The sequence below is a fragment of the Clarias gariepinus genome, chromosome 11 (genome assembly GCF_024256425.1).
Source record: "Clarias gariepinus isolate MV-2021 ecotype Netherlands chromosome 11, CGAR_prim_01v2, whole genome shotgun sequence".
In the NCBI taxonomy this organism is placed as follows: Eukaryota; Metazoa; Chordata; class Actinopteri; order Siluriformes; family Clariidae; genus Clarias; species Clarias gariepinus.
In genome coordinates, this window is record NC_071110.1 from 11,795,915 (window position 1) to 11,821,830 (window position 25,916).

At 37.9% G+C, this 25,916-nt stretch overlaps 1 protein-coding gene and 1 long non-coding RNA gene across 2 annotated transcripts; one reads left to right on the top strand and one right to left on the bottom strand.

The window, feature by feature from the left end:
• Positions 1-1,092: 1,092 nt before the first annotated feature.
• Positions 1,093-8,918, bottom strand: lhx1a (LIM homeobox 1a). The gene is made up of 5 exons (XM_053507465.1): positions 8,030-8,918; positions 6,655-6,878; positions 5,555-5,832; positions 4,024-4,189; positions 1,093-2,867 (listed from the first exon to the last, which is right to left on the bottom strand). The coding sequence occupies exons 1-5, from the start codon at positions 8,197-8,199 to the stop codon at positions 2,488-2,490; spliced, it is 1,218 nt and encodes a 405-aa protein (XP_053363440.1). The 5' UTR covers positions 8,200-8,918; the 3' UTR covers positions 1,093-2,487.
• A 166-nt stretch (positions 8,919-9,084) lies between these two features.
• LOC128532775 (uncharacterized) lies at positions 9,085-13,594 on the top strand. The gene is made up of 3 exons (XR_008361318.1): positions 9,085-9,261; positions 11,072-11,268; positions 13,392-13,594. It is a non-coding gene; the product is annotated as an uncharacterized LOC128532775 (long non-coding RNA).
• The last annotated feature ends 12,322 nt before the right edge of the window (positions 13,595-25,916 follow it).

Genomic DNA, 25,916 nt, shown 5'->3' on the forward strand with positions numbered 1-25,916 from the left:
GCCGCCTCCCAAGACACCAGGCTCAATTTGATGCCCGACTTTCCTTGCCTCTGCACCTATGCAGGTTTTTTTTTTTTTTCCTGATGCATCCTAGAGGGATTTCATCGGATGCATCTGACTTTACTGTTTTATTTCCTCCAGTCTATGAAATGAGATGAATTCTTGGGTGTTTAGAAATAGGTTTGCTCCACTGCAAATTGAAATATCTTTGTTTCTGTTTGTTCAGACACAAGAGTGGTGTTCTGGATATCTGATGCGGTTTTTCGATATTTTTCATCCAGGCTCTGAGTAAAAAAAGAAAAAGGAAAAGACATAAAAAAAAGCCTATGCAGTATCATTTATGTAAGATATTTACTGTGACTAAAGTGTGCACTTTCTCTTTTTAGGCATCACAGGAACTATCAAAATGCAAAATGCTTTTTTGTGCTTGTATATGCGTGTTTTAGATTTTGCGATCTCCCTGAAGAGTCCATTAATAAATTGTGAATATGCTTTTATAATTACAAGAGAACAATCAGAGAGGGTTTACATCATTTGTTAATAAACGTAAAGCCGCACAAATATGAATTTTTAACATTTTCAATAATTTTGTACTGTGAATCATCAATGTAAAATGCCCTGTAGCCAACTTAAAAAGCCTTTCTTTAAATATCACATTTCAGGGAATTCACTTAAGAATGTTCTTATAAGGAACATTAATAAAGTCCTTTATCTCTTTGTACCATCAGTGAACCACAGACGTTACAGATGTTCATACAAATCTGACATCTGGTTAAATGTTTGCAGAATATGTATATTGTAGAGTTTATGTTACTTACAAATTTTAAGGAAGCCATATGTTTATCAGAAAAGGGAAATTATGAAAAATTAATATGTATGGGACCAAGGTGATAATAAATATTAAGACATTATTCCAGTGTTACTGTCAGCAGCTAAAAATGGGAAATTCCTATTTATGTGTACCTGATAACAATGAAATGTTAATTGCTCAGAGTATGGTACATGGAAAATTGATTTCTTACTAAACCAAGCATCCCAATTTCATATTTTCTAATTTTATTAAAAACTCACAAATTTGTTCAACATGTTGTATTTATACAGTGAATGGTCTAATATGCACTGGAGGTCACATAAGCTTAGGTTTATTAGAACAATAAAAGACATACCATGAGAATTTGATATTTAAAGAAATTTGCAGCTGCTCGCTGCACATTTGACCATCAATTTTAATAGTTTGGATTTTTCTTTAAAGACACAAAAATAAAACTTGTAGGTCTAAGTATGTTATATTAACAATTTTTTAATGTTTTCTTCAGCAGACTAAAAAAATCAAGAAGTAAATACTTCTTATTGTTTTTTTTAACACTTACACTTTGTTTCAACACGTTCTGCAGATAATGGTGCAAAGCACTTTTACAGTATTTGTGCTATGGTTTTATTTGGCAACTGTCTACTTACTTGTGTTTTTTTTTTCCTTTTTCATTTTTTTGTAAACAACATCTTGTACAAACTAGCACAGTGAACCACAACCCCAGCAAACTCATTTTTCTTCATACAATATAAATAAAGTCAATACAAAAGTTTGGTTGGTTGCTTGGAACTTCTTTATCTGGATCAAGAGGTTCTAAAACATGGTTGATACTTTTAACTCCTGAATTAAATATATTACGTAAACAGTTGACTGTTCTAAGTCCCTTTCAGACCCTCGTTAAAATAATTTTAGAAGGTAGACTTCATTTAACAACATTTCAAGTTCTCTTCCATTAAATAAAGGGTTCACAATCCATACAACATTTACTGTTTGCCTTTTGAAGGCCAACTTCAGATTTGGTGGAACTCTAGGAAAAACAAAGGGATATGTCCACACAGAGAAAAAAAAAACTTTTTTTTCCTCCCTGCCTCCAGAAACATATTTAGTGTCAAAAAGGTTGTTTAAGTGTCAATATGGCAAAGCCTTGAAAGGCAAAGAGGTCTGAGGAGCTTTCAAATAAATAAATTAGTCTGCCGGCTTAGGTCTTTCCTGGAGTCAACATCGCAGGTAAGCGTTAGGTAAGCCGCCGTGGGTGTTTCTCTGTAAAGCTATGTCTTTGACAGTACTAATACTGTTAATATGTTGTGATCATTGTTTTGAGAGTGAAGTTTTAACCAGTGGTGCATGGAGGGCTTCAGGAGGTGTGGGGGGTTGCTGTGCTAAGCCTCACAGCGCTGTCCATACAGCGATTAGGTCAACAGTAGCCATCAGTCATTTCTGTGCTCGAGTTCTGACTTTGATGAGGAAAAAACAACAAACTGAACAGCAACACAATATTATAGTAAATGGCTATGGCCTCTTTGTATGCTGCACCTGTTTATGCTCTCTTATCACCAAAATAATGAAAATAGTCCAAAAATAATAAATATGAATGGCAAAAAAGCAACCAGCGTCCCTGTTGCCATCCGCTCTTTTTTGATGTCCCTAATTTCTTTCTGGAGAAACACCTTCAGGAGCTACCAGACTGTGCCCTCGTTCATTTCCGAAGGAGGATGGGAGAGGTGGTTGCTGTATCCACTTCCATTGAGGGAGAGTGAGGTAAATGAGGGACTAGGACCGAAGACATCGGACGACATACTGTGCAGAGGTCCAGGGATCCCTGGTTCTGGGCTGGGCGACTCTCCTGGGTGGTGAGACATGATGTCTGAAAAGCGCTGTACTTCGCTGGATGGATGATGCCCAGGGATGGGATGGTCCATGCCCCCTAAAGGAGTGCCAGTGGGTCCTGATGATGGGACGAAAGGGAGGTCTACTGGGGTCTGGGCCTGTGAGGATGGTGGTCCTTGAGGAAAGAAGTCGTAGTTCCCTCCAGGTCCATAGTAATCATTCTGATAATCTGCCATATAAAAAATATAGATTTTTTTTTTAAACAAATAAAACTTAAAGTACACATTTAAAAATGCCAAAAAATAATCTGTATTTTTTTGTAGAAAAGACTTATACTGTCCCACAATAGTCACAATGTTTCATTTAAATCAAGTGAAGTAAAAGTGGTGAGAAATGAATTAGTTCATTTATAATATAATATTTTTACAATTCAGCCCATATCTTAATTCTAGAACAGTCCTACGTACACTGAAATATTTAACATAATGTAAAATAGCAATCATTATATAAATAAAAATAATCATATAATAAAAACATGGGATAAGATTTTTTTTAATTATCATTAATAACTTATGTAGTTCTTTCCTTGACAAATTAAAAAATATGTATTTAAAAAAACTATTAGAAAAAACTACATCTTACATGCCTAGTCACTTAACAAATTAAAGTGGCATTAATAACAATCTATTATCATTTTCCCTATGCATTTCTCAAGAAAGGCTCATATTTTTACATTTAGAAATAGTTCAATAAATAGCAAAAACATTAAAGTCCTATGAGTGCTAAAGATGAGAGGGAAAGAAATGCCAGTGGAATAAAAATCTGTTGATAGAAATGGCTAACCAGCTGACCTCAATTATGCTAACGACTCACGCATGAATGAAGACGAGGAGAGGCTGAACACAGTTCCAGCGGAAATGTGTCGGTGATAACGGCCAAGTCTAAAACAGCAATAACACTAAACACTGTTGCCCGAAAGGCAAGAGTTCAGCAGAATGCACAGGCTGAATTAACCCTTGAATTTTCTCACCAGACTATATTCAAAGCATGCACTGTTTCAAGTTTTCGTTTGCGCGCTTTGAATAGTTGTCATCTTTGTATTGTCGTGACTCTGCCAGTGGCTTTAAACAGCCGTACTGTCCAAAAAGCCATTAAGAATGAATTGATCATTTAATAAAATCCGCTACATATATTTTTCTTAGACTGCACAACCCGATAAGCGATCAGACTCGGCTCTCCTGTTTCCAGCTGGCTGATGAACAGTATGCGCCTTCAAAGACTTCCTGCGGCGGCGGGACAAATGGAAACGGCGATTTTACAGACGCGTGTCAAAGCGCTCAGCGGTTAGGACAGAGGTGCGAGGAGGATAAGGAAGCCAGGCTTACCTCCGTAGTAGGAGAAAGGGCCGTTCGGGATGAGTTCTCCTGGTTCCAGGCGGTCCACCAGCGTGCGCATCCTCCGTGGGCTCCGGAAAAACGCGTGTCTCCGCGCGCCGAGCGCGCTCAGCTGCTTCATGCGCCGCTCTTTAGAGCGCCGGTTTTGGAACCAGACCTAACGCAGAAAACCAACCCAAACACACATTAATTATATAGGTGAAGAACCCAAAGCCAAACATCTACAACACCATTTTCTACATTGATGTGTCGCATTTTTCCATTTAATTAAATATGAATTTATTTAGAATAAATAAAGAGTTTGTTTATAACATATAATATATAATATGTTTATATTATATTAAAACGTCTTGCATGTAGGAATGCATTTTTTTTTAGAACTTACGTTTTATTTATCCATTAACCACATTCAAATTTCCATTGTACCGTAGATATATAGTAATCGGACAAATTGCAAAATAACAACGTTAACCTGAATTTGTTTTTTAGTTCCCCAATATTTCACCCATCTTATTTATCTGTGTGGTTTTTTTTTACTCAAGCCCATAACTTTTTCATATAAGTTTATGTCCTAAAACCTAGCTACAACATTAGGAGTACACAACGACGTTAACGCTGTCTACTTTTCGTTAAATTCGTATTGCAGCAATATAAACTAACTTCACTGAGGGGCAGCAGTAAACAACCTGAAATGTCTAATTAATAATAAAAGGCTATTACAAATAATACACTTAGATTATTGTTTCTATCAATAAAAAAACGTTTATACCCCTTTAATATGATGCACTTCAATCATCAAATCTTGCTGATCTGATGTTCAGCCCCATTAATATATCAGACTATTCCCACAGCACCTATTTACTAGGCATATATTTTATAATATTTTATCCTCATTCATCAGAGGGTTTCCGCATGGTGACAGCAGATTGCACTATTGTGTAACTCTACAGTCTGGAGGAGATACGTCCTGTCTAATACCAGCTCCAACACGTCTACAAATTACAATCATCAACAGTCATCGTCACGCAAAAAAAAAAAAGCAGAATCGGGTGGTTTTGGTATAGACTTTCCACTTGACTGAAGAGCGTCCCAGCATGGCTAAATGTGGGCGCAGAGCGTGATGGCGCCGCGCTGCCAAGCATCCCGCCGCTCCCGCCAGCCTAACGCCAGTTGGCATCTCTCTCTATCACTTGAGCCAAGAATAAATAATAATAAAAAAAAATAGGCTAACAGTATAAATACTACTTCCGAAGATTCGCAGATGCCAGTAAATTTTAATCTTGTTTAATTTTTTTGTCTTGAGGTCATCGGCGAGGGGACGATAACAAATAATTCATAAAACAAATAAATGTAGCTTATATGCTATTTAACAGAATTATATACTGTCCAAATATTTATTCATATATTATTTATATTAAAGTTCTTCAAAGTCTGACCTAAATAATTCAAATAAAACAAAGAAAAAAATCTGTAGATGAGTCTATTCATTTATTTTACTTATTTAGTTTTAGATTTATTTTACCTGGATGACGCGCATGTTGAGGCCGGTTTCCTGCGCGAGCTGTTCCCGGATGTGGCGCGTGGGCTTGGGCGTGGCCGCGAACGCTGCCTTCAGCGTCTCAAGCTGTTTGGCTTTGATGGTGGTCCTCGGGCCGCGCCGCTTCCCGCCCAGGTTCTGGTCGTCGTTCTCGTTGTTCACCGTTTCTTTGTCCGACAAGGTGGCGATTTCCGAGTCCTTCACATCATCCTGAAGCGGGTCTTGGGAGTCGGGTGATAAACTCGGATCACTGCAGGCTGTTACTGAAAAGCGCAAAAATAAGGAGAGGGGAAAAATTTAAATAGAAATACAAAATAAAAAAATAAAATAAAGCATTACAAATAAAAAAAATGAAAACGATTTGCTATTTGACTATCATTCAAGTGCATAATAATAATAATAATAATAATAATACAAGTGCAACGCATATTTTAACTTAAAAAAATTAACGTATTGATAATCTGAATGTTTATTGACAATTAAAAAATCGTTTAATTCGTTTATATTCCTTATTAGGCCTTTGGGTCAATACTTATTTCTATTACTATATTTCTTGTTGTTGTTTTTTTTTTGTTATTTCTTGCTTAACAATAAAAAGGTTCCTATAGATTAACCCATAAAATTGCCTCCAGGAAAGTTTTTGCAAATGTTTGAATGTTAAAAACATCTTCATGTAAGAAACACAAAGTATCCCTTTATTAATATTTATATGCATTTATTAATATAATAACGTTTTATTATAAATGCTAAATCGAGAATAAAGCAGCTGTTTTAAAATACCATCTTAAATGTATTACATCGACTTATTATAATTTTTTTTGCATATTTTTAGAGTATACCGTCCATTTGTTTTAACCTATTAAAATTATACATGGTTTATAAATATTTTAGAGAAAGTAAACTGACACCAAAATCGTATATATATATATATATATATATATATATATGTTTTAAAAATGTACAGTGTTTGAGCTATCATTAAAGGGAATTATAATTCCATCGGTTTTCACTTGAGTAACTTCCATTATTCAATATAGTTTTAACTGTTACAAGTGTCATTAATTTTCCAGTGACTTTTATCTTACCCGAGAGAAGGTTGCTGTCTTTGACGGTAGTGTTACTTAAATAGTCGTCTTTGCACACAAATTTGTTCTCGTCTATGATGTAGAGTTCCTCCCCCGTGGACAGCTGTTTGTTGCACATCATGCATGTGAAGCAGTTGAGGTGGAACACTTTACTGCGCGCTCTGCGGACCAGGTCATTGGGCGAAATGCCCTGAGCACAGCCTGCGCACTTGGTCCCAAAGCGCCTGCGAAATACAACAGATTTCATATATTTTCAACTTGAAATAAAGGCGATTTAAACCTAACCCTAAGAGCTTATTGTAGGTGAATAACAACAACAACAACAACAACAACAGTAATAACAATAATAATTAAAAAAAAAATTATTATAATAATTATTATTATAACAATATATGATCCGTTAAATAACGACCGACACCAAACCGCATACTATATGTACATATGTAAGGCGATGATCAACGTAAGAAAACACTATAATACCTTCATTCAGTGCATATCCAGACACATTACCTACTACGAAATTTACTCTACTAAATAGTGTGTATTCTGATGCCCAGTGTTTTGTTGATTCCCAGTCTTTGATTGTGTTGCCTGCTGATTTTCACCTCAAAAGTGTGTTTTTATTCAAATCCACTTATCACATGCGCGCTCGACCCGCACACACAAACACTTATATCTGACCAATGATCCCTGTGGTTTTTCGGCCTGCACTAAGTGTGATTTCCTGACACACTTTACTGTAAGCTAGTATACAGAGCCTTAATGGAGCTGCTCTTTCTTTTGCATGACAATTTAAATTAAGAAGTCTTTAATTAACTGCCGTGATAATCAAAGAAACCTACATGATAACCTTGTTGACAAATCTTACCCTCCTACTTCACACTGAGATTTTTTTGTTTGTTAGTAAAGCAAGAGAGATGTATTGCTGCAGTTTATTCCGTGTCAGAAAATAAGTGGAGTGTTTAGTTTAGAATTACATAAAAAATATATTTTAGCTGGATAAATGTGACATAATAAAATAGAACTAGAGTGTATGATAAATAATAAATAATAAATAATTGTTAAATATGTAGTCAGGAATTAGCGTACATTTTAATGTTTTCAGATTTTTATTAGATATGATTACATTTATATGTATGGTGTATGTGCTAGATGTTTAATGAGATGATATGGTAAACTGTTATTTAAACCAAAATTAGTTTCCTTTTTTTGTTTTTATTAATTTCTAAATACATGATGTTAAAGCAGCTAGCAATAAAATTATATTAAATATTTATTAATTAAAAAAAACATATATTGGTTCTTAATTGGACTCCATCTAAACATTAACGAAATCAATGGTTATGACCGTTAAATACCTTTATCTCCAACTTACCTAAAGAAGTCATTTTTGCAATAGAGTTTCCCTTCTCGAGAAAAACATTTTTCAGTCAGATTGCATTTACACTCGCAGCACTGCACACACTTGATGTGCCACGCTCTGTCCAGCACATTGAGCAGGAACCTGTCCAGTATAGGCCTCTCGCAGCCTGCACAGTGGACCATCGTCTTTGGATGCTCTCCCACAACCACTGCTGCGTTTTTCCTCCACAACCTTTGAGAGCCTTTTTGTATTATTTCACACGCACACAAAAACACGAAAGCGCTAAAGATTACTCCAAGTCTCTTCCAAATCTCTGTGAACGGTTGTTGTATAAAAAACACTCAGGTATCGGCACCACTTCTGCGTTTCGTCCAAATAAAAAAAAAAAAGGAAAAACAACCCCGAATGATGAAACGTGAGCCTTCTCATGCAGGAACAACCTGCAGAGCGTCAGCTGTCAGTCGTTTAGGTCCTCTTCCACACAAACACATTTGCAGTAAGGAAAATAAAGCCAGTACACGTGGGTAAAGTTAAATCACCAACCGGATGTTGGCTACACATAGAACATCATCACGCATCGGGAAGTTGCGCTTGTTGTCAAGGTTAAGCATTGAAGAAAGAGCGCTGAAGCAAAAGTGTCTCTTGGCAGATGCAGAATGCAACCGGAATCAGCAAACGAGAAGATCACGTCAAAGCGCGAGCTGAGTGCATTTCAGTTTAGCCACGTCCATGTGTCCACCGGCGCGCGCTCCAGTATGATAAGATAACCATCTAGCAACTTGAGAGTGCGTTTCCTTCAGGTTGGGTGTTTCCTCCTCGGTGAGGTAAAAGAGGTGAAAGATGCTACAAAGAACAGGTTGTGTGTGACAGGTCGTTGCCTTACTGACGCTCCTCAAGCAGCCTTCAGTGTTCTGAATGTTCCCGCAAAGCGCACGAGCCAGACTTATTCACAGCCCCGTGACGTCACGACAGGTCGAGACCAATCAGCATCTTTCCGTACAAGTGACCATTAGCTGTCTCCTCGCCGCTCCGCTGCTGCACTCGGTCCTATTTATAGGGAACAGAGGAAACCAATTGGCAAAAAACCCTCCACAAAGTGTCATATCTAAGTAAATGTTGGGGATAGCCAGAAAGACGCAGAGCCATGATGTATGCCAGTGCCTTCCCTTTCTTTTCCTTTCTTTAATTCTCCAGTGATCTTTAATCGACTGGGTAAAGAGGACTGGGGAGAATATTTTCATAAGGTAGGCATTCATCTTTATGGATTCTTTATTATTATTATTATTATTATTATTATAGGCAAATGCGTCACCTCAGTGTAATTTTGCAATTGTGCAATTGTATAAGCTAGCAAGCTAAATTGGTTTAATAAAGCTTCATTGCTTGTTAGTTGCAAATGAGCAGCTTTGTTTAGAGCATCTTCATAGGCACCGGAGAAGTTTTATGACAGAAATATACTAATCGAATAACGGTTTGCTTAATCAGCTTGTTTTTTTTTGTAATAACAAGTTATTTTGTAAACCCATTTTTATTTAGCTTAAACAAAAAAGCATGTTATAGACTGTTAATTGTAAAAAAAAAAAAAAAATCTAAAAATAATGCGCGACATTTCTTATGTTTTGAGTCCCCTCTTTGTTTTTTGTTTAAACATTATAAAGAGTGATGTTTTATAAGGATCTAGCATTCTAAACCTTTTTTCTCACTTTTTCGCCAAGCAGCAGTACAAAGTGCAGCTCATATCGGCGCACGTGCCTCCCGTTAAGACGTATTTCAAAGGCTGTTTGACTCAATGGGCTGCATCACCTCACTGCTGAATCAACCAAGTGTTAAGGCCATTTTAATAAAAATACTTTCTTCCTTTGGTCCTTTTGTCGGACGAGAGAAAGCGAAAGACGTGAAGGCTCTAAAGTTTACAGGAGGCTGGATCAACTTAGTGACTCCTAATGGCCCTACACACCTTCCAGGCATCAATTATAGACCAATATACATCCTATAGACAAGTCACACTGATACAGCCTGCTTGTGGCATGGAGATATAAAAAAGGGAATGAATACAATCAGGTTTCTTGGTCCGAAATTAAAAACAACAAAAATGTTAACTAGCTTTAAGGTAAACTAAGGCTAAGATGTTAAAAATTGTGGAGGTAGGAGCCTTACTCTTAAACGGAAATGTCTTACATTGTCAGCCACCAAACACACACACACACACACACACACACACGCACTCACAACCACCACATATGTTCTGGCTGTACTCAAACCATCCGCATCTGAAATCAATACTGAGTCTGTCTATGGTCTTACACATGCGCTGCTTCTCATGTATATAGGTGACAGCGTTAAGGCGCAGAGATTAATATGTATATGTGTATTTATAAACAGAGAGAAAGAGAGAGAGAGAGAGAGAGAGAGAGAGAGATCGATCCTTTAAATAACATTTAACTAGAATTACCTTTAATAAAATAAAAATTAAAATAAAACAAACAAGAAATTCAACTCTGTTTTAACTATGTCTGACCATGATTATCCTACTTCAGTAAAATATTTAAATGTTTGCCCCCTCTTAAAGAGCAGACAAGAATGATCGTCTTTATGTTATGATTTAAGACGAGACTTGTAATATTGTTTAAAACGATTAAAATTCAAATTTCGTTTTATGCAAGCTCAGCTTATCTTAATGACGTCACTGGCAATTTACAGGCCTTTTCCCATAGAGTATTATTAAGCTTTAATCAAAACAAACAAACTATTAGAAAAAAGGAAGAAAAAAAAACAGGCACATATGAATATGAACAAGAGCACAGACTGTAGCTCGACAACATTCTTCTTCTTCTTCTTCTTATTATTATTATTATTAAAAACAAGAAAAATACATGATTATTTAATATGAGTTTTAACGTAACTGTAACTAAATGAGAGAAATATTCACCCACACAACATACAAATACTACTACTACTACTAATAATAATAATAATAATATTAAAAAATTAATAATAATAATAATAATAGCTAACCACTAAATGGCTATCGTATTATTTTGAACTGTGTTTTAGCTACAATGGGGAAAACTGCAGTTCCTAAGCACGGTGCTCGAGTGTATGAAGTTTGGGGAAGGCTCGGTGCTAGAGGGAGCTATCGATCAGGAGAAATGCCTCCCGCGACAGATCCGCGCGCCGCCTGCACGCATGCTCAATACGCCGTGTCTTAAGCAGCGGGCTAAATAGTATGCCAAAATAGGACGCCTCCACAGGTGAGCTGAAGTGTCCTACTAATCTGACATCATATTTAAGAGCCTGCCTACACAGGTATACGCATACATTATACACAGGTGCGTTAAAGGCCAGCAGCATTTGATGCTGCTTTTCCACACTAATGTTTCATCTATAACAAAAATTATTCTTTAGCTTCTGTATCCTACAGTCAAAAAAAGCCTGTGTATATTCGGATTACAGCATGGTCACTCAGATCATATCTAATTACTTTAATTTGTACATGTTATTCACCTCCGGTGAAATCAAAGACATTAGAATTTTATGATAAATAAAATGTTGTGTTGTAGCCAATATATTACAGTAAAAAAAAAGTTAAGATCAAAATCAACAATATTTGTGACTCACTAAACTCACAAACTGTGAACAGGTTTTATATTTAAAAAAACATACATTTAGGAATGATATGTTAAAATAAAAAAAGCAAGTAACAATCAAGCAAATAAATATGCGAAGAAAGATGTAGTAATTAATAGAAAGTAAATGATAAAAACGAATTATTATGATGATGATGATGATGATGATGATGATTATTATTATTATTATTATTATTATTATTATTATTATTAGTTCTTAAGGTTAAAAGACTTAGGTCTAGTAATTTCCTTTCGTTTCATTTTTGACCTGCTCCTTTTGCCAGAAGTGTCTAAGGAAAATGGCCGTGTGGAGTGCAGGTGAGACGGGTAGCGCAGTGTGCGATGGTGGGCTACACGGCCCCGCTGCCACTTCGGTAATAAAGTGAGAAATATTAGGCCTGACTCGGGCTTTGATTAGCTGAGAGCAGACTCGGGCAGACCAGAGGGGAGAAGAGGTGGGGGATCTGGGCCAAAGCCCCTCTCTCTTTCTGTGTGTGTGTGTGTGTGTCGCTGTGTTTACTCTTTTTATTCATGAGACTGACGTTAGTGCAGTGCTCTGCATTATAGGGCTAAGCGTCGAGTTGCGCAAAATTGAGAAGAAACATTACGCGTGCAAAGTCTTTTTTTTTTTTTTCAAATCTGTCTCGGAAATAGCCAGACAATCAAATCATGTCACTTTCAGATGGAAATCAAACATCACGTCACGTGTGGAAGATGCTGATTAAGCCTTGGTGTCTGTTAGCGTCTACAGATTTTATTATCGAACCAAAACACTCTCCTATTTGTATGTGCCTCAAAACATATTTAGCAGCAGATTTAGACAATTTTACCTATCTGACAAAACGTGAGACTTACTGTCTAAAACATAAGATAAACCATTTTATGTCCCATGCAGGCTTAAGGTCATTATGCCCATAAAATAATGCATCAAGAAAAGTGAAAAAAGGTGACAATTAACTCTTTAACAGATTTTTTTAAAACTGTACCCATCAGAAATTATTTCTAACCAGAATCCTTTTAGGAACCCTACGGAACGACTTTTTATAACGGGGAAATATAAGTGTTTTAGAGGGGAAAAAATCTGACAAACTTAAAGAGCTTTATGTTCCAGTTAACAAATGAAAGAATAAATAAAAAAATAAATAAAAAAATAATAAAAACATAGGTCAGTCCTTAAGGTAGTGCTATTATTATTATTATGCTTAATATTTAATATTTTATTTATTTATAGCAGAGATCAGGGGCAAAACCTTAAAGGCCCTCACAACTTTAACTGTATTTCTATGAGAAAGTACAGCTACATTTATTTGTTTGCCATTTTTTTTGTTGTCAATTTTCTATATGCAGAAGTTTAAAGACATGACACAGGGGTGAAAACTTCCTCTCTGCATTTAAACCCTTGGATTTAAACTTACAATCTTTAAAACACATTATTTTAGTGGATAAACACACAAAAATAATTTTTGCAGAACCTAATATGTCATTCAATCAGAAATAAATTACGTTTTCCCAATTTTGAACAGTGTACTGTTTTTAAGAGTGCATTTGATGCTGATATAGACAAGCAGAAGTGAGTCGAGGTGATAGCCACTGTTTCTGTAATTAACATTCTGAGTCTGCTTTGGTTGCAAACCACGTGACTCGGGAGGTCGAGGGCAGAGCGTAAATTTTAACGCCGCCGAAAAGAGGCACGAGCTTTTTTTTTTTTTTTTTGCCTTTTCTTTCATCGACGTGTATCTTTTCCGCAGGGAGAAAAACGCGAGCCGCGGACCAGCTGTCAATCACTGTGGAGAAGCGCTGGTGTGAAGAACAGCCTAAACTTGCAGCATGGCCAAACTGATTACTGGTGAGGCACGACTCAGGCACGAGCATAGCAATATATCACCCAGCGCACTGCTTACCCATAATACACTACTGTGTTCTGCTCTGCACGCTTGGCACTGTTGGAATAAAGAGATCCTTAAAAAAGAAGTGCAATGCTTTCCTGTCTCTGTTAAGTACCTGATCTAACGAATTTCACATCCCTGTCAGTTGAGAACCCTAAAAATACTCTGGACTGAGACCAAACAAACACGTCAGTGTGTTTCACTATTGACCACTAGCTCTACATAAACATTTTGCTACTTGCCACAGACTGGCAGAGGAAATTCAATGGATCATATAGATCAGTTCGATCACTGGAACAGCTACTCATTTCTTCCATGTCTTACCTAAAACCAGGAAGCAAACCTCATCAGGATGCATTCTACATCTTACTGTCAAAGAAAATGTTATATGAATATCTGTACTAAGCAACAAATCTAAAATATACAGCTGTAGGCTGCATAAGCACCACTGTTCAAGTGTCTCCTAAGTGAGCAGAAATGTGCACTAAACTGGGGAGATTATAAAAATTGAGATAGATCTATTAGAGTCTGTTTAACATCTTAAACTTCCATTTGCAGGAGAGAACTAACAAGGTAGCACATCTCATTCCAGTAAAAGAGCAAAGGATGCTAATGCAACACAAACCAGCATAAATGAACCCTAACTGGTGTGTAATAGTTTTCGATGGTGAGCTCAATAACATAAAAAAGTATCCACCATCATGCCAGCTCACTGATGAGATCTTGGCCTATTATTATATTATTCCCCGTTGGGCAAGAATGAAAACGAGCAGTGCTGAGAAGCGCAAGGCTCTAGTTTAGATTAATGGATCCCCGCGCTTCTCCTGCAGCACGGGTGAAAGGGCCACGATCACTAATGATTATAATATAATGGTTGGCGATAAGCACTCGCTTTGAGATGTTATCGCACGGTGGGCCATGCTCAGGGGACGCACTGCACATATAAACCCCAACGAAAAGCAAAGCGCAACACATCACCTCCATGTGTCGCTTATATCAACAGCCTGGGGTTGGATTAAAGCAGCTGTGACAGCTGAGCTGCACCATTTTTTTTCTTCTATTTTTTTCTTGTTAGCCACAGTGTGAGTCATACTGGTTTAGAAAGGAACTATCAAGAAATGATCTTCCAGCTTGCACCCAGATATGGACTGCTGTTCCCGTGCTTGTTCCCGCCAAAATGTGGGATTGTTTAGCGCGTAGAATTCTCAATTCTGATTGATCAAGAGTTGTTAGTTACTTTTTCATCACAGGCTTAGAATGATATCACATGATTCGACCAACAGATCCGTCTTAATATCTTTTCATTTCTAAGAACATCTCATTAAAGTGGACTTGTATTGTAGGCACTCCCGATAATCTAGTGTAATAATAAACATCTAAAAGCACATTGTTATTTAACTAAGAAAATAGATGGACCTGATTGTTTATATGAGGAGGAGACGTTTATTTAACATTTATGAAATGAGTCTCCAGTGTCAGTGATATTAAACAGTTGGGATGCTTTCCACCGAGAGACTCTTCGAGGAATAAAACATTCTAGGGTATAGTATAGAAAAAATCCACATGTACAGTATTAGACTACCCGACATTGGTTATGCTCCTATAACTGTCCAGACATGTTTAATCTGTACAAACTAGGATACTTTGCTATATAAACATATATATTATTAAATAAGCAGTTACATGGATTAAGAGCATATAACAGAAAATCTCCCATAGCATCCTGGTCATGATGGTGCTCACTGTGTTAATCCAACAAGTAATCGCGAACAGATCGGACACAATTCCCGAAAGACAATTGACTGCAGTTGATCAATGATAAAGGCTGACTAACTTCTCAGGGAGAGTGTCTCAAAGACAGCAAAGGCGAGATGGGAGAGGGGGTCTAGATCTTACAACACCGCGCGGGACACAAGGGTCCAGGAACACCGCCTCATTCATCTTCATCGACTTTCGTGAACGCAAAGGAGGGGAAAAAATCTGCACATAAGGCACAGCCACCACCAGAGCCCGGCTTTGTTTTATATCCTATAGATTAGCAGAGGGACAAAGCTTTATTTTCGCCTGGAGGGAGATATTTTACCTTCCGCCATGTGGTTTTATGTCGGTGAGGTGTCAGGCGGCCTGAATGAATGGCTAATGCATAGGCAACACGCGCATGGCGCACATCCAAGGGGGAGAAGGAAAGGGATTTAGGGCAGAGCACGCGGGTAGAAATGCGGGATGCGACCCCTCCTCTCTCTCTCTCTCTCTCTCTCTCTCTTTCTCTTTCTGAGCTGCGTCTAAAACCGCCTGCTCCTGAACTAAATACGTCTAAAAACTAAACATCACACCACAACAGTTTGCCATAGAAAATGCAGAATGCACAATTCCCACCTCGTAGACAGAAATCTCAAGAAGTAATTTGAAATTTACCTCATACCTGAATAACTGCATATAAATAAGTACACATTTCACTTGGGGCTTCAGTGACAATGTTGGTCCAATAAATCCTCTTCATGCATTATTATGCACTGCAAATAATATTTTACACAAACCACACCGTGCATCGTGCATCCTTACATTTTTGTTGTAGAATTCAACCCAAACAAGCACATGTTTAAAATTATCCTGACGCACGGTTTATTCACTATCAAGCTTGTAAATGCACATAGGTACACATGGGATTGCCATTTCAGCCCATGATGAACATTAATCTTAATTTTATTCTCTATATATTCATGTTAAAATAACTTACATTTATTCAATATCTTGTTGGAGTTATACTTGTCAGTCTTATAAAGCCTATGCATGCATAGTCTATTGTTAATAGTTTATCTTGCACAAGTTAAATCATGTAGGCTATTTGAGTCTCTTCCACTTTCAAAATCATCCATGATCCAAATGGTAATTTTTATTTTATTAAGTATAATCAACAATTTCAATCTAACCGAACAATGGCATATTAAAAATTACTGTGCCAGTTATTACTGGCATGTTTGAGAATGTGTTATATCCTAAATCACCTCTCTGTCTAGACATCCTGGTAGATGTACATAGCCCATGAACCAACCACTTACACAGCAGCATTGACTTTGGCGATGAATCAGAGAGAAATCAAAATGGATAATAATCTTTGCACATGCTCCTGGATTTTCAACAAGAAGCAGCCAAATCCAACCGCATGGATTTGCGGTCATGCACGGCTCCTCAGAGCTCTAAGATGATACGAGGAGAAGTGGCTATTCCTGCTGTTAAGGGCTGAGGGAGATTGTCAGATAATGACATCGCTGTCCCTGTTAAGATGTTCCCCAACCACTAAATAAAAGACAGTCAACCTGATTGAACACTGAATATTCTAAGACAGAATAAGTTTTGAGCTCAAAAATGAAAGAGAACGAAAAGTAAGCTAAGAAACGTGTAAAAAAATGGACAGGTGTGGCTTCACAACTAATTAAATTTTTTTAGACATGAAAACCTGTGAGTTGAGGATAGTTCCTCCCAAATTTCACATTGACAATGTTCTTTTGCCCTCCCATAGCACCAGAGCAGATGAAACAGTACTCTATAGCCCATCACTTTTATACTATATATTATGATAATTGTGCTGTATTATTCATGTGGTTTTAACTGGACATTGGACATTTAACTTGATATGATAGCAAATTAAATGATATGATAGCAAACACTTGTTTCCATATTTTGTCATTATTTACATGAAAATGAAAGCCATTTAATGTCAATTGTATTTTACTTAGAAAAATCATCTTACAAAGTTTGTATTTTACATTGTGTCTATTTTTACTTAGATTGGAGTTTTGACACAGTGTCTGCAGACAAGTGACAGGAATATTAACAATGTCACCACTTCACAACCTACAGAGAACTCTGAGGGTAACAGTACGCATGCGTTTAAAATTACACATATGGCAGTAGGCAGATGCCATTATCCAGAACAAGAAAACTCATGACCTTTGAATCAGTGGTCCATGTCTTAACCACTAAACTACCACTGAGCTACCACTGCCCAATGGATGCGAGTTAATAACTGGACTGTACTGAATCACATTGGCTGCTGGAATAGCACTAATAGACTACAGTTATATATGATCACCTACTGTGGTTGCAGAGCTGAAACAAAAGGTGGGCATGCAAATAGTTTTTCTGCGTACAGAAGGTTCCATCAAGACAACCACTCTGTTTTTTTCTTCCTGTGAGAACGTGCATGAGCGAGCCATCAGGTACACGCTGCAGGAAGCCATGCTCAGGATGGGGGGAGGTCTTTCTGCAGTAGTGAGGAGTTGAAAAGGTGAGCAGGTCACGACCTCCAAGTGTTTTACGAGGGAATGAGGCTGATTTGTCTTCAGCGAAGCATGCTGCTGGCATCTTCACACCCTTGAGTTTCTGGCCGAGCAAAGCAGACTAGGGCTGAGGCTGCCGGCTATAAATTAGTACACTGGCATGCTGACAGGCAGTCAGGGCCATGAGAACGGCACACACCTTCACCTCTTTCTAGCTCTGTTGGGTCCAGATGGCAGAAAGCACTGAAGCAGGCCTTGGCCTGAAAAGACCAACCATACCTCTCCAAAACACCATGCCCCCACCGAGACATGCTAATCCTAAAGAAGCATATATGTCCGATTGCTTAAAGTAAAGTAGAAGCAATACTAACCAGTTTGCAATATGATAATATAAATTACAATTCTGGCAATATGTCAAAAATCATTTGGTGAGATGTGACATGGACTATAATTGCAAACATGTCTCAACACATGAGCTGTTAGATCCTCTGAACATGAAGTGACAATCAGTAATAAAATGTTATTTTATAAATCTTTTTAAAGTTTTGTGATAATGACAATCTAATGAATAATAATTAAAAGACACATTGTCTGCCTTTAGTACACTTAGATGTCCCTTTTGGGAACCAATTAAATATTATATAGAGTATGTATCTACTGTATATAATATAGATATAATTTCTGTTTTTGACAATGTTTCAATATTTTACACAAATAAATAATAATTTATTTTAAAACGTATGCTCTTTGCTTTTATGATTGCTTTAGCCTTCATTCATTTGTCTGTCTGGGGATAACCTATGGAGAAACTCCAAAATGTGGAACTTTTTGAGTTAAGTAAAGAACTTCAAATACCATCCAAAAAAATAACATGACAAATCCATCTTTATTTATACAACATCATCATTGGCCTCAATTGTTTGGAATTGAAAAAGAAATCTTTTATGACATAATGTTTCGCTATTATCACTATATAAATACATTTCACAATAATACATTTTTTTGTCCTTTTGGGGAAACTCGTAAACCCTCTAGTAGAACCTTATAGTGCTAAGTTTACTTTACAGAAAGTTTTTTATTTTCAGTAAGGTATTATTCCATATTCAAATCAATGAATAAACAAAAAACATAAGCATGGCTAAAGCCAGAGTTAGGGTTTAATCTGTTACCTTTAGCCATTCTTTAGTTTGTCCAACTAAGCTGCTATGTAAAATCATTAAAAAGTGTTGTAAGAAAAAAAAAATCAAATCAAAACAAACAACTAATCACATTCCCTTCTTTCATTTAAACAAAGTTGATTCTTTCATTTGTCCTGGTGTTATGGGTTACTCACTCACTCACTCACTCACTCACTCACTCATTATCTATACCCTTTATCCTGTCCAGGGTCGTGGGAAGACTGCAGCCTATCCCGGGGACTCAGGGCACTAGCCACGGTACACCCTGGATGGGGTGCCAATCCATCACAGGCTACAAATATGCACTCACTCACACACATACTCACAAACTATGGCCAATTTGGAAACACCAATTACCCTAATCTGCATGTCTTTGGACTGTGGGAGGAAAACTGGAGGACCTGGAGGAAACCCACCAAGCACAGGAAAAATATGCAAATCCCATGCACACATGCTCCAAAGGTGACAGGGGTTACTGTTCATCAAAAAAACATCCTATTTATCCAATTTTTTAAAACTTAAACCGGACAAATGACAGTTCCTGCACCGCAGGTTTGACCCTGAGCTTAGAATGTCTGTGAAGAGTTTCACATTTTCTCCTGTTGTCCCTGTGCGTTTCCTCTGAGCTCTCTGCTTTCTTTCCACCTGCCACAAACATGCTGATAAGCTGACTGCCTATGCTCAGTGTTAATGAGTGTGTGAATGTGTTTGGGTGTTTACATGTCATTCTGATCAGAATGAAGTCTCCACTGATGATTACTAATAAATGAATGAATAAATGAATAAGAGAATGAATGAATGACCTGTTTGTGCAATATTAGTTTACACAGTATATAAAAAACAATAGCTCTTAATCACATACAAATGCATTCTCTACTAATGTTTCCTCTCATCCGGCTGCTGGTGGGAATGAACCACCAAACTCTGCTAGAAAAGCGGCTCTGCACTAAATCATATACAATTCCTGTAACTGGAAGGCAAATTTGACAGTAATCACGCCTTCAGGAATCCCCTTTTCACTGCATTACAGGTCTGATCATGCACAGTCCTGCTTCCTCGTTCAACTACATAGATGGCCATTACACCTCCCCTCATGTGTATGCATTAGTTTTCAGCATAAATATTACTTGCACTTCTACATAACTGTATATGTCTCTTAGATAGATGGACATGTACAGTTTGCAGCGTATGGCAAGAAATATTGAGAGGATGCATGAATCAAGTTCTATCTCACACTCAGGGGAACCGTTACTTTGAATATATTCCTAAGGCTTGGTTACTTGATATTTTAATAGATGCATTGTGCTAAGAATTTGTTGTTCTGTATCAGAGCTGAATAAATAAAAAAGATCCTGGAGCTTTCCAGGAGAACCCGATTAGACACAGATTAATCAGGTTTTAGATGCTTTAAATCTGAAATGTCATTCCCAGACAGTATGATTTAAACCCGAGAGTATAGAAGCTAGGTGGATTATGAAAATCGTTGGTGTGTGAATGTATTAGATCCCTGTAAATCTTACAATTTTAAAACATAACCAAAAAAGAAACGGTTGAACACAGTGAGGCGGATAAGACTCAAAGTGACAGCTGGTACACATTCCTGACTATTCCTACTGTTCTTTAAAATATTTATAGTGCTATTTGTTATGCATCATGGTGCCAAGGAGACAAAAGTAAAATGGCGCTGTATTTGACCAAAAAGCTGGAACTCAGTTTTAATCTTCTTTGCTCTGTGTAAGAGAGGAGATAGAGGACTGGGTGTGTCAGTGTCATTCCTGAGACACCAAAGACCAGGAACAGGACATCGAGATCTAACCCGAGTGATTGATTGATCACTGATAGCACGGCTCTGAACTACTTTTTCTATATAATTGCGATAGCTTCATAGCAATCAAAGAAGCAGACAAATAGCCCTCTCCAACATGTAGCGTTACACAGACAAAAGCTTCTTTGATTTGATTTCTTCCTCATTGGCCATCTTCACAATAGGATGAAGTGGTTCTCCGCAGGCCCACAGGTGCGCTGTATAGCTCTGTCTGTGTGTCAGCTCAGAGAGAAGGGACATGCTATTCACCTGAGCCCAATCCTCTGGGTAAAAGCTGATTGTGTTGCTGTTATCGACTTCCTCGCGTAATTCTCAGCTGGAAGAAAAAGGCAAGCGAAAGTTTTATCTCCGTTCGACAGCAGGGGGGACGGGTGAGAGTTCAGTCTCCTTAAGGCTCAGACACGGAGAACATTAGCGAACGAGTCAGGCTTTATGTTCGCAGACAGACACACGCTGAGGTCTGCAGTACCTACACCTAAAAGACACATGAGAACAAAAAACAGAGACAAAAAGTACACAGCGTCGCCTTAATGGCTGGGTGGATAAAAAAAAAATAAACCGAAGTAATGCTATATGCATTTTTGCAGAAAAGCATGATTAATTATAATAATTATGTAGGAGGCATCTTTGCATTGGGAGTTTATTGTTTATTTTTTAAGTATGGAGGGTTATAAGTATTATTTTATAAGCAATTTATTAATACTACTAATAGTAATCCTAATAAATTGAATTATAGGTCAGTGCCTGATGTTTTTATAATAATTTTTTTTCTTTTTTTTTTTTTGCAAATTGCTTAATTTTTTTATTTGGCTTTTTAAAAGAGGAAATACCTACAGTTCTTTATTTACAGTTTATTTAGTCTTCAGTTATTTTTCAGCATCCCTACTTTGCAGTATATTGAACTGTTTCCATTGAATAAAACAACAATTTTGTATTAAAGTAAAATAAATTGTGCCACCTTGTCACAAACAAACAAAAAATCATTAATAATAATAATAATAATAATAATAATAATAATAAAAACCCTAAACACAGAATCATCACAGTTTAAAAAAAAAAGTGTAACACACAATTAATTTTTTTTAATCCCCAAGTTTAGGGTTTGAGGATATTTTCTGACAGCAATAAACTGTTTCTAAGAGACTTTTATTAACAGAAATGAAACGGAAAAAAAATGTATAAGGTTGTGACACACACTTATATGCATGCACACAGAAAGAAGCAGGGAAAAAAACAATACCTCTACGTTTATTTCAAGATTATGAGAAAGGTGAAGAATGTAAAGCATATGATGGAAAGCCCCTGAAGTTTTTAGACATTCTTTCCCCCTTCCCTCCCGTCTTGCACTTTAATTCCTCCATTGCTTCTGTCCCAGTGCATCACACCTTTCCTCTGCCTACTTCTTTTTTTTTTGTACCCCTCCACCTTTTGTGCTCTTCTTCAAATGCGATGAGTCCCCAAAATAAGCAACGGCAAATCCCTTGCCTCTTACCCCCAGACGTGTTTACCATCCCATAATGCTGCTCCTAGATTTGTTCAGCCCCTCAGATTGCCTTTTCTCTGCGTGTATTTCCCTCTTCTCTTATCACTGAACAAAGCGGCTTCTCCCCCTGCCGCAGAGCTCAGAAACCCTGTGATTGTTGACAATGCCGAGGATCTGAGGCTCTCCATTTCCACTGTAAAACCTGGAGACTAATGCGGCACTACCAGACCACGCAGGGCCAGATTGCTGTCAACACTCACCAAAACTGCAAACTCAGATTAGACGCTGCTCTTAACCTGTTTTCAAAAAAAAAAAAAAAAAGGCTTTCCCACTTATTCAGTGCCAAATGGAGGGCGGGGAGGGGGATCAAATGAATTAATCTGCAGCAATTCAGAAATAGAGAAGATGTATTGAAGTTATTGACTGCTACCCTGGATCTGTCCTTATAAGACTTTCTCTGAAGTTCTAATGTTCAGGATTCTGCACTTGTTCTTAGAATAACAGGATTTTTTTTCTTTTTCATCTGTGAAACAGAAGTGAATTCGAAAACAATGTCAAGGTAGTGTTTTTTTTTAAAAAAGGTAGTGTTTTTTTACAACACTTATGTATTGTACTCATTCGATCACAATGATCTGTTTAAACACTGTGTGTGTGATTTCCACTGATTTTCTATAACATTTTTATTTACTCCACTTACCAAACCTGAATGTTTCTTATATGCAAATAAATATCTTTTTTGTATGAAAAGGCTTGTCTTTCCTGAGGAATCCATGCAAATGTTGCATGTATGTTTGGGGTATAGATATACTTAGTGTTACATGATCCATCCGGTCTGAAATTCAGTGAAAACAAAGGCAAGCTGCTGAGAAGTGTCAGATGGTAGAGCTCAAAATCCTGGCCATGGAGCTGCCAACCTGCCCTCTCCTCAACAGCTAGTGTGTGTGTGTATGTGTGTGTGTGTGTGCACCATCAGAGGCTCATGCCACTCCACCACACACACCCGGCCCAGGTTAAACTGCATGGGAATCGGGCAGGCTACACACTGTTTGTTTTGGACTCAATAGCATCTCATTTACACGTGTTAATTGCAGCTAATTGGTTCTAATTAGATGAACAGGAAACCCTCTGGGACCATTCATACCTTTAATTTGAAGTAAATATCATTAATTAACATATGCTAATTGGGGGGCAATTAACATTGATTAAGAGATGCCAGCGACGGGGAAAGTACAACTATCAAAATTCGATCAAGTCAGCAGAAAAAAAAACACACACAAAAACAAACAAACAAACAAAAAAAAACAGAGGCGTGCTGGACGTGGATGGTAATGTGAGGCAGCATCTGGCTTGGTACTGTTTGGGTGGCGCTGGGAGAGCGACGCGGTGAAGCTCGGAGGCTCCCGGCTCATCCTGGCACACTCGTGCGGCACCCTGCATCGTCTCTGCCCCATGGCCCACCTGCGCAGGAAGTGCCCCCGCAGACAGGAGGCATCTGTGGGTCCACGAGGGGCCAGCGTGTGTCACACTGCCCGAGCACAAGAGATTAGAAAAACCGGCCAGATAGGGAAGGAGAAATAGAGAAGGAGAAGGAGGAGAGGAGAGAGGATGATGAAAGGGAGGGAGACTCACACACACACACACACACACACACAGAAAGAAAGAGAGATAGAGGTAAGGGGTGGGGTGGTGAGGAGAAAGAGCAGACAGAGAACGAGAGATACGAATGAGAACACAAGGAGGATTTAGGATGCCAGAAAGCGTTTAATCCGAATGATTTTATGTGATAACAAGACCTCATTTAGCATAGCTTAAACCAGGGGCTTGCCGGAACAATAACAAAGACATGCAAGGGTACAGAGGATACAAGCACAGCACAGGGGAAAGAAAGAAATTCAATGTAAATGTTACCAAATATTCGTCCTTTTGTCATTAAGACTAAAAATGGCCGAAAATGGGATTCTGTTGGTTCATGTCAGATCGAATGTTAGAGACAGGCTTTGGGCATATGGGCAGGCAGACTGTTGGAGACTGTTGCTACGTCAGTGATTTGGCTGGCAAGTGTAGGTGATTCCCAGTTGGTCGAGGGAGAGAGGCAAAAAATGAGCGAGAGACACTGAGAAGAGCTTGTCCAATCTGCGTTTCTAACCTATATGTCAGACTCAAGCACACACACAAATACACACATGGAGTAGCATAGCAGGAACCCGGGCACATATGGAGCAGAGCAGGTCTTTTCATTAGCTTCCGTTTCAGTGTGTAAACTTAAGCAGGGAATAAGAGCACATGTCAGCCTGGAGCTATAAACACACACACACACACACACAAACACAAAATCTCACACAGGCGAAAAACAAACATGCAGTGGCACACATACATGCACAGATAGCGTAGCAGTGTGAGAGAGACACACAGAAAAGAGAAAAATCTCACGCTGTGCTATGTGTGCTTAGAGGCACACGTGCCGAGGCAGGGTGGTGCAGGCTCGTGGTGCCCAGCAGGGAAAGGTGTGAATGTGTGTCAGATGGTTCAGCGGGCAAGCTGGCAGCAGGCACCGTGGCACGCTCAGCCACTCAGGCAAGGAGAGCAGGGCTTAGCCTGGCCCCAACGCTGTGCCACCCAGGTAAGAGCTAGACAGTCAGCTAGCTGCCTTCTCCTCATCCCCCACCCTCATCCTGTTCTGAGGCTGTCACACACTACCACTGTAAGCATCACACTCTTTTGCTTTTGGTCTTTGGTAAAGAGCCATGTTGTAGCAAAGAGCCATAAGGTTAACAAACTGTAAGGCACAGTAATCTCATGCTAAATACTACGATATAAGACACAGCCTATTCTTAAGTCGTACTCTGTTTTTTTTTTTTTGTGCGAATCACCAATTTTAAAGTCATATGCTTCATAACATTTTATTATCCACTATGTGGCAAACAATGCAAGCTAATTAAGCTAATAGTGTAAACCTGAAGACTGTAAATGTGCAACCATCCATGCTTTAGGAGGTTCTTTCTTTTGTAGCAATGCTAAAAAATAAATAAAAGTATTTTATTTTACATATAAAACTATCACTCACTTAATGTTTTTTTGTGTGTGTTTTTTTGTGCATCATTTTGCCTGATTAAAAAGCAAATGAATGTACAGGTGTTCCTAATAAAGTGGCACGGGGTGTTTGTAGGTATATATACTGAATTGGATATAATTATATAGCATTTTCATTGTCCACCAAAATTATAGTATTGTATTTTAAACTTAATTTAAAAACATTTAAAACTGATTTTATAGGAAGTCTTCCGTTTCATCCTCACCTTACCGTTTAACAAAATGACCTTTGGGCTGCAATGTGATTCGTAGAAAGCTTAGATTATTTCGACCTTAGGGGAACGGAGTGGGAAAAATGTCAGCTAAAAAAACAAGTATCTGCATAAAAACAAAATAAACAAAAAAAGGTCGTTTTAATCTTTGTCTCTTCCACCTGCTTCCACTGGAGGATTCCTGGGCATATGAATGAATTTTGTGTGTCCATTTATGCAAATATTGTTTATATCAGTAAAAAATCAAGATAGACAGACAGCCAAATTTAAGTCAAGTTTAGAGTTTTTTGAATGCTATTACAATAAAACAAAAATGAGG